The sequence below is a fragment of the Ranitomeya variabilis genome, chromosome 1, assembly GCF_051348905.1.
Source record: "Ranitomeya variabilis isolate aRanVar5 chromosome 1, aRanVar5.hap1, whole genome shotgun sequence".
NCBI lineage: Eukaryota > Metazoa > Chordata > Amphibia > Anura > Dendrobatidae > Ranitomeya > Ranitomeya variabilis.
The window spans coordinates 819,209,322-819,219,264 of record NC_135232.1 but is presented as its reverse complement, the minus strand read 5'-3'; the positions used below and the strand labels follow the sequence as shown (position 1 = coordinate 819,219,264).

Genomic DNA, 9,943 nt, shown 5'->3' with positions numbered 1-9,943 from the left:
TTTATACGGGATATGCGATCATTCCTCTATTCTCTACACATAGTTCATGGTCATTCCCCACCTATCAGGCTCCGGGAATATAATATAAATACTATAGTTAATATATTACTTCTCCATCTCTTTGGACCTAAAAGTTATTATGTTCAATCTTATTGACTCCTTATATTCATTCTTTTTAGTAAGTCCCATCTACGGCAGCAGGAGACAATGGTACATGTCGAGGACGCTGACTGAAGATAGCGCACCACAAGCACAGCCACCATTTTAGAACATTCTGGGCAGGGGGGGGCATAAAATGGCGCGGACCTAACATGGATTTCTACGCCTGAACTCACTGCCTATTCCTCACGTTACCGAGTCTACTAACACTTTCCTAGCTCTGCTATTAGCTCTTTTCCCTCTACAACTTCCTCTCAGTGTGAGGAGACGACACTAAATAGTTTTACTTCCGGGTGTATTATATAAGCTGCACTCCGGACGAAAACCAATCACACTTGTTGTGCTATCCACTTACATGAGAAACGAACTGCTATAGGTCAGTGCTTATAGACTGGTGATTTGCTGGGACGCAGGGTGGGCGGGGCCATGCTGTGAGGGGAGTGTTTCCTGTGCAGACCTCGTGTGCAGGCTGCAGGAGGGGAGCGTCCTCTATGCTGCTCAGAATAAGACCCCTTAATGTGTAGCCCCTGTCAGCAGTGCAGGGAGGCTGGCAGCCAGGGCTGTAGAATGGGAGACAGTCTGCCCACACTTTTGTAGGCAGAGCCCAGTGTGCAGCTGCAGCTCAGGGTGGGCGGCTGACACATGGGCAGCTCTGTTTATACCATCCCAGGCTGTGAGAAAAGGTGTGTGGAACTACAAGGTCCAGGTAATGATTAATGCTTGGAGGGAAAATGCCAAAGAATGGAGAGAACTAGCTGAATTATATGATTCTTTTTAGAGACTTTAACCCTTTAAGGACTCTTTTTTTTTTTTTTGTCCTTTTGTATGTACCTCCCTTTTTTTGTAAGAGACACATTTATTTATTTTTTATATTTTTTTTTCCATGGTCACCTTAAACTTTACCATATAACATACTGGAACAATCCCAAGTGCAAGGAAATTGTGGCACTCATTGTAAGGTAAGAATAATCTGGAAACCCGACTCCCCACATCGGTATGATCACCACGATGCCAAACGTAAGAGGTTTGTGTTTCATTATTTAGTCGTTCATAAAAAAAAAATAATAATAATTTTTGCCATTGTAGTTTTTTTATACTGTTTCTGGTAAATGTGTTATTGCATTCTTTGAGCAAAGTATGGAAATCCTGGAATTCAGCTTTTTTTTTTTTTTTTTTTTTTTTTTTTTTTTTTTTTTCCCCTTATGCACCTTTGTAGAATACAAATTAATTTACTTTTTTTTTTTTTTGTCTGCGAATACTTTTTTTTTTTTTTCTATTTTGCTATTTATATTTGTGGCTTACAAGTTGGGCTTCATAGGAATTTTAACATGCAGACCTGAGCTGCTATATAAGCCCACCGTCGCCCTGCGATCATGTCATGCGGCCATTAGTATAGACAGCCACCATGCTGAGGCAATGAAAATGCTCTTGTTGACACTTCCCAGCGGCATTTGTGAGGTTTACCGTAATTGTTGCAATCGAAGCTAGCTATGATGGCATTCGTTAAAATTCAGAAGCTGACTATACACACATCCTGCGTCTGCACTGTACAGAATGGCTGTGTTAATCCGACCAAAGCACGTCATGTGTTGGTGACACTTGTGTGCCTGGAAGGATAACTAGTGCAAAAAGAGATGTCATGGCGGCTGCTTTTATTTTTTAAATGGCTCTTTAAGGTGTGTCGGAAAACGCCATTAAAGGGAACCTGTCACCCCCCCAGGCGTTATTAACTAAAAGAGCCACCTTGTGCAGCACTAATGCTGCATTCTGTCAAGGTGGCTCTTTTAGTTCTGGGTGCTGTAACTGCCGAAATAATCAGTTTTGTAATTTGTCCTAAATACCTTTTTCTTCAGTCAAGGAGGCAGGCCTTCCCCCATCCTGCTTCAGAAGCCACACAGCCGTCACTCAAATCTTCTTGGTTCCGCGCCGCCTCCTCACCGCTGTTTTGAAATCTGCCGGCACCTGCGCTCTTTTCTCCTGCCTTGAGCAGGCGCAGTGAGCGCTGCCCGTCCGTCCTAATATGCAGTCTAGCTGACTGCGCCTGTGCGGCCGCCCTGCCTGTGAATCCCAGCCCCGCAATGTGAATAAATCAGAAGACACTGCGGGGCAGGGATTCACAGGCAGGGCGGTCGTGCAGGCGTAGTCAGCTAGACTGCATATGAGGACAGAGGACGGGCAGCGCTCACTGCGTCTGCTCAAGGCAGGAGAAAAGAGCGCAGGCGCCGGCAGATTTCAAAACAGCGGTGAGGAGGCGGCGCGGCGCCAAGAAGATTTGAGTGACGGCTGTGTTACGTCTGCAGCAGGGGGGGAAAGGCCTGCCTCCTTGACTGAAGAAAAGGTATTTAGGACAAATTACAAAACTGATTATTTCGGCAGTTACAGCACCCAGAACTAAAAGAGCCACCTTGTCAGAATGCAGCATTACTGCTGCACAAGGTGGCTCTTTTAGGCTATGTTCACACGATGCGGTTTTTGCTGCGGATCCGCAGCGGATTTGCAGCTGCGGATCCGCATCCTTTTTCCATGCAGGGTACAGTACAATGTTACCCAATGGAAAAAAAAAAACCGCTGTTCCCACGTTCCTTTTTTCCGCTGGAAAATCCGCGCTGATTTTCTGTGGAAAAAAAGAAGTACCATGTCAATTCTTTCTGCGGATTCCGCAGCGGGTTTCCACCTGCACCAATAGGAAAATGCAGCTGGAAACCCGCAGTGGAATCTGCAGAAGAAAAAGGACTGAAAACCGCAGTGAAAACCACCGCAGGTTTTGCACTGCGGTTTTGACAAATCAGGACCTGAAAAATACGCAGAGAAAAAAGGATCGTGTGAACAAGGCCTTAATTAAAAATGCCTGGGGGGGGGGGGTGGTGACAGGTTCCCTTTAACCTGCAGATAGAGGGTTAATCTGTGTGTTAGAAATGTACCCGGTCATCTTACAGAAAGCATGGTTTTTGGGAGAAAACCAACTTTATTCCTCCTAAGAACTGCCAGCTTTCAGTCATACTGGCATGCCAGCTACAGTCGCTGTTAACAGCACGTTGACTGCTGACTGTTATCACAACCTGGATCTTTGACAGTTCGTGGGGCAGAGGCAGCTGTCAGTCAAAATTCAGGGGCTTGCTTACAGCCTCTGCTCTCAGTGCAGTGACTATAATTGTGCCGCCACACCTGTATGATTGAAAGCCGGCGGCTGCTGGGAGGATAATGAATTTTCTCCCGAAAGCCGTGTTTTCACTCCTGTGGTTGGGCATCTTCATGCTGTTAACCAGCAGATTAACAGCGTTATCCAACGTGACGAGTTCTTTAGAAATGACTGCCTTGAACATAAACCACTTTTCATTCACACTGGTTTTTCATATTTCTCCCCCAATATACTAGAATTCTGTTTGTTATACCTAACAATGGAATACATGGTCCTAAATTTATGGTGTATTTTATACATATTTAACGTGATGGGTGAAAAAGCAGTGCATATTGTGTCAAATGTATTAAACTGCCACATGTATCATTAAATTTGGTTATTTTTCTTGCCAGGAGGCTTTGAGAAAGCGTCTGAGGACAATTGTCAGTGTGCCGAACTCATTAATTTTGTCTGATATCTGTAAAGCACTTTATGATGACCTAATGTGACCTGCCTGTACAAGGGTGAGTGTCGTGGATTTTTTTTTTTTCTTGACTTTACATATGGTGAAGAGTTTACTCTGTGCACCGTTTCCGGGCAGGAATCATTGTCACATTGTCAGATACAGATGGCAAGCGCGAGAGTCTTTTTTTTTTTTTTTTTTTTTTTTTTTTTTTTTTTTTCATTGAACCATAAACAATTTGCTTTAATGGAATCTGTTACCAAGTTTTTGCCACCTAATCTGAGATTGGCAGGACGTAGAGACAGAGACTCTGATTCCAATTATGTCACTTACTGTGCTGCTTGCTGTAGTTTGGGTGACAATACTGTTTTATCAGCTGAAGATTCTCACTTGATGTCTGGTAAACCTGTTGTCATGTCGTCCTCCATGTTCATGATCTTACTTTATACCTGCCCACACCACTGATTGGCAGTTTTCTGCCTATCAATAGTGTACACAGAAAGCTGCCAATCATTGGAATGGGCAGGGTTATACACAGTTCAGAGCTGGTAGATCTGCAGCAGAGAAAACTGTGATTTTAAAACTACAGCAAGCAGCCCAATAAGTGATACATCACTGGAATAAAGGCTTTTGCCCTTACATCATGTTGCACTCAGATTCGGTAGCAAAATGTTAGAGACAGATACTCTTTAGATTATTTAGACACTTTTCCTGATGCCACTGTAAATCACAATGCACAGTATATTTTGCCCCTAGAAAAAATGCATCTCCTTTATCTTGTCCACTACTCTGACAACTCCTTCTCAATCGCTTTGTTTCCCCCAAAGTAAAATAACACCTATACTCTCCTTTGGTACAGTTGCACCATTCCAATGGTATGGACAATGGTTCCCCTGGGGCTCACATGACATTGTCATGCGATCCCTGCAGCCAAACAGTTGTCTCCTTCTTCAGATGAAACTGACATCTGGAGGAAATGCATTCTAGCTGCTTTCTTACTGCCTCCAGATGTCTTTTATGTCCAAAGGAGGGGACAATGAAGCGGTCATTGATATTCCGCTGGGATCGCATCAAATATGTTTCTCGAGCCCCAGGATTGCCAGTGCTGACACCGGAGGTGAATATACGTGTTATTTTACTTGGTGGGGAGTTGGGGGGGATACAGTGATTGAGGAGGGGTTGTCCAAGTAGTGGACCACCACATATAAAGATTTCTGGCTTTCTTTAAAAAAAAATAAATAATAAAAAAAAAAAATAAATACATTGAGGAGCCATGCTGATAAAATAAGCTAACCTTCCTCCGAACAATTAACTCCCCATTCCAGTATTTCGACTTTCTCTGCCAGAACGGAAGCTATGACTTCCCTACTAGAGATGATCGAATTTGATTGGGTCCCTGCTTATTCGGCAAGCTATAGCGCTTACCGAATAAGCTGCAGAGGGAACCCGGATACCTGGAGCGCAGCGGCTGATCAGCTGTTCAGTGCCACAGCTGCATGTGCCACGGCTGTGTTACTGTCACGGCACATGCATGGAGAGCCCAACACACAGACTTGCCGAATAAGCAGGGACCTGATCAAATTCGCTCAACTTTAGTCCCTACCACCAGTCTTCTGACCCTACAGCCTATCAGGCGGTCATGATATCATCACTTGTCGTCCTTCAGCGTGGCACCGCTAGAGCCGGTAGCAGATTCCGGCGTTAGTATAGTTTCGTTTAGCAGCATATCTCCCCATGAACAGTAGGACGGGATGCAATTTCTCTTCAACACGAATGTGATCTTACCTAGGATAAAGACAATGATCAAACACTCTGCAGTAAGCAAGTAAATAAATAGTAATAGGACATGTAAGTAACATAGGGTACTTGGTTGTCATTATTTATTTTGATTTAAAAACAAAACATAAAAGCCATCGCAATGCAACAAGAAGCACCCAATTAAAATGGTCCCTAACTCTAGTATTTCACCTCGCTATGTGCCAAACCCTTTTGGTTTTGCTTTAGTTCCTTGTATTTTTCTATTTTGAGACCTGCTTGCACATAGCGAGGTGAGTTACTAGTTATGGACCATCCTGATTGGGAATACCTTGTCGCAGTGGGATGGCTTTTAGGCTTTATTGATCAAAGTAGTGTCAATAAAATACCTTATACTATTTACATGTACTCTTACTAATTTACTTATTGTAGAGTATTTGCTCATTGTTCCTTTCCTGTCAGTTAACAGCCACAGTGTGAATGTACACCTCCAGATTGCACTTATACCAACAAGTGTGTTGACCTATTTCTTTGGTTTTACAAATTGTGATCTTAAAGGGAACCTGTCACCAGGTTTGGCCGATACGAGTTACAGCCATCACCTTTCAGAGCTTATCTACAGCAATCTAAGCCCCCGATCCGACCTGCAAGAGAAGAAAAATAAGTTTTATTATACTCACCTGGGGGTGGTTCGGTCCGATGGGTGTCGCAGGTCTGGGTCCGGTGCCTCCCATCTTCTTGTGACGCCGCCCTCCTGCTTGCTTCAGACTCTCCGGCATCACGCTCCTGCGCAGGCGTACTTATCTTCCCTTTTGCGGGCAGAGCAAATTCCTGCAGTGCGCAGGGCCTCTGTGACCTTTCCTGGCGTCTGGACACTGCAGTACTTTGCCCTGCCCTCAACAGGGAAGATAAGTATGCCTGCGCAGGAGCGTGATGCCGGGGAGCCTGTGGGGACGCGTCCTCCACATGAAACAAGCAGGAGGCTGGCATCCCAAGAAGATGGAAGGCGACGGACCAGGACCTGCGACACCCATCGGACCGGACCGCAGGTGAGTATAAGTTATTTTTCTTCCCTTGCAGGTCAGATATTATAGAATGCTGTAGATAAGCCCTGAAAGGCAGTGGGCACATCTCATATCAGCCAAACTTGGTAACAAGTTCTCTTCAACACAGAATATGCAATTCTAAGTAACGGTGCTTCCAAAAAAAGAGCTAACATCACGGCCGAGTGGAAGCTTCAGAAAGGTGTTGAGGAGGTCAAGGAGTGGGACACAGAGAAAATACAGTGGTAGCTTCAGTTCTAACCAGAATCCTCAGTTCAGTATTGTGCTGAGAGAGAGTGCTTTAGCAGCCACAATGTGTGAACACGGCTTATCATTTATGGTATGTATTAGTAAGTGTCAAAAAAATCAAGTTCCCAACCGATTTGTTAAAATTAAGATAAAGTTGGCATTCGATTTTAGATTTGTTTTGAAAATGATTTACAATAGTTGTTTGTTTGTTTTTTTTCTTGCAAAATGAATATTTGCATTCATGCTTTTCTATTTTTCGTAGTCCAGCAAATGACAGAAATCTAAGGATTACGTAAATTTTATTTGGATATCTTCTTGCCTATATTATCTAGTACAATGTCATTTCAATTTAATTTCAATATTGAAGAGCCAGAAGGCAGTCCTGATGAATGTGAACTAAGCCATCCAGAGGAGTCTCATGACATTAATAGATCATGTGTAAACCACAGTGCTAATTGTGCAGCTGAAACCTTATCCTGCAAACCAGCTACTGAGCACCACATACCTAAAGATGTTTCCAGCGTACTAGAAGACACTGTTGTTGAGAGCAGCTTGGGCCTGCAATTTGTAAATGTCTCTGTTGTAGAAATGACACTGTCCAATTCAGACGTGCATAGAGAAGACATAGTGAACAAATGCATTACATCTAACTCTGACCTGATTTCTGGTGTATATGAAGGGGGAATGAAAATTTGGGAGTGCACATTTGACCTTATAAGATATTTTGAAGATGAGGATGTTAACTTTGAAGGGAAAAGTGTTTTGGATCTTGGTTGCGGAGCTGGATTGTTAGGAATATTCTCCTTGAAACAAAAAGCCAACGTTGTTCATTTTCAAGACTACAACAGCACTGTAATAGAAGAAATAACCATTCCCAACGTGCTGTTAAACTGCGATAGTGACAATTTAGCACAGAATATTGATGGTGTATCTAGTAGGAAAAGAACAAAAAAATCTGATGTGAAGGCTGGACTGCTGAACAAGTGTCGCTTCTTCTCTGGAGAGTGGTCTCATTTTACTCAACTGATGCAAAATCAAGAACCTCCTATGAAATATGACATTATTCTAACATCCGAGACCGTATATAATCCGACTTACTACAGTGCGTTGCATGAGGTCTTTCAGAATTTATTGGCCAACAACGGAATTGTTTACCTGGCAAGCAAATCCCATTACTTTGGAGTTGGAGGGGGCGTTCATCTTTTTGAGACTTTTATTATAGAGCGTAAACTGTTTAATATCCATACTTTAAAAGTCCTTGATGATGGGCTTCAGAGAATTCTTCTCAGTTTGGTCTTTAAACAGAAGTCGTAGCCAATATTTGTATTATGTTTAAAAAATTTGACAGTATATTAAAAATTATACTCTTTTATTATAAGGAAAGATTGATAATTGAATTATGTTACTAGTATGATTTTTTACATCCATTGTTAGTATTAAACATTACTTGTTAACAAAACGATGTTTTTAATTGTGCAAATGATATTGTATAATTTACCTCGTTGTTTTGTTAGTTTTTTAATTTGCATCGTGAGTTGCATCCTCCTGGGTTTACGTGTTGCCATTGCAGTTTTCTGAAATGCATCCACAATGTCAGACCTCACCCTTAACCTAACTGCAGCTTGTCTGGCTGCCAAACTCAAAGATGAAAATGAATGGATCCATGGAGCACAATTTGTAGCGTTTGTGCAGTTTGAACCTCTTTAATTTGATAATAGCCAGGCGCCATAAATTTAAGTTGATTCATTGTAGACTTTACAGGGGTTGATTCTACTCTGACAAATCCTTTTCAATCACCATTGTTCCCCCATGTAACATAATAGCAGTCTGGTGTCTGTTGCAGGGCAAGCGCCAGTTGAGCAATGTCGGAGCCTGCTCTCCGGGGCTTGCATGACATTGGCTGCAAGGCTCATGTGACAATCAGCGGCCTCTAACATCTCACTGTAGGAAGTGGCTGTTGATTAGCTGCAGAGCTCGAATGACTTAACAATTTCATGCTAGTCCCAAGAGAGCAGCCAACGGAGGTGAGTATACTTGCTATTGTTTTACATTGGGGAGCTATGGTGATTGAGAAGAGGTTGTCCAAATAGTGGACAACCCCTTTAACCTTGTCTTATTGTACAGCTATAACGCTGGGTTAAAGCTCCTTAATCTAGCAGGTTGGGTCTCTGGCTGTCAGATACAGCTAGGAACCCTGTAGGGAGGCGACAAAAGCTTAATTATAGTGATGAGCGAGCGTGCTCGTCACTACTCGTGACTCACTCGAGCATCAGTGTGCTCAGGTTGCTCATTACTCGGTGAGTATTTTTTGAATGTTCGATCGGGAGCTCAGGTCCACTCCCTCATGTTTTGGAGCGTTTATAGGCAGCCAATGAAAGTGGGGATTGCCTGACAGTCACTGTGGTGCCGTAGCCATCTTGGTTGTGTCATTACTGTGATTGACTTACCGCATAGCGTCATCAGGTCTATATAAAAGCCGTGATGCTATGCTCAGCATACCGTACCCTGGACACAGGGAGAGATGCTGATAAGAGAGGGACAGAATTGTAGCTGCGTATTAGCCAGGGAACACCTCTTCTTAGTGCTAATTATAATACATATTAATACTGCTGTTAGCTGCACTTAGGGAGAGAGTGTAGGACAGGATAGAGTGAATTGTACGTCCTTTCTGCTGCAGTCTGCAACTGATACCAAAGCCTCTTCTCAGGGCTAATAATCTTTTTGCTCTTAATCCTGCAAATTGTTCTGAGCAGAGAAATATTTTACACCATTTTTACTGCGGAGGTTGTACATCAAAAGCATACAACTAGACTTGGCTGGATCTCAATAGCATATTGATGCTGCAGTCTCATATGTCCGTTTCAAGTGGGCACATTTTCTGGGCATTGTAATACTTTGGCATTTTATACTCCACTTAGCATGCTACAGTTGTGCCTGAAAACTCCCCCCCCCCCCAAAAAAAAAAAAAAGAAATTGTTAAAAAAAAAAAAAAAAATCAAATTGCTATATTTATACTTCAGTCTACATCCGTCTGAGGTGTTCAGATTTGCTTGGCACTGTAATGTAGCCTTTTTTTTTTTTTTTTTTATTGAAGCAGTGAAATTTTATACTCCATTTAGCGTGCTATAGTAGGGCCTCAAACCCCCAAAAAAGAAA

At 42.8% G+C, this 9,943-nt stretch overlaps 1 protein-coding gene across 13 annotated transcripts; it reads left to right on the top strand.

The window, feature by feature from the left end:
• The first annotated feature begins 490 nt into the window (after window positions 1-490).
• Window positions 491-8,996, top strand: METTL18 (methyltransferase 18, RPL3 N3(tau)-histidine). Of its 13 annotated transcripts, none has more exons than XM_077274894.1 (4): window positions 491-535; window positions 1,090-1,118; window positions 3,691-3,801; window positions 7,050-8,242. In XM_077274894.1, exon 4 carries the CDS (start codon window positions 7,124-7,126, stop codon window positions 8,099-8,101), a length of 978 nt encoding a protein of 325 aa, XP_077131009.1. In that variant the 5' UTR covers window positions 491-535; window positions 1,090-1,118; window positions 3,691-3,801; window positions 7,050-7,123; the 3' UTR covers window positions 8,102-8,242. The 13 variants fall into 13 exon arrangements, with proteins under 13 accessions (XP_077131009.1, XP_077130972.1, XP_077131017.1 ...); XM_077274857.1 differs by having other exon boundaries at window positions 1,090-1,183; XM_077274849.1 differs by lacking the exon at window positions 491-535 and adding an exon at window positions 591-865 and having other exon boundaries at window positions 7,050-8,996.
• Window positions 8,997-9,943: the final 947 nt, after the last annotated feature.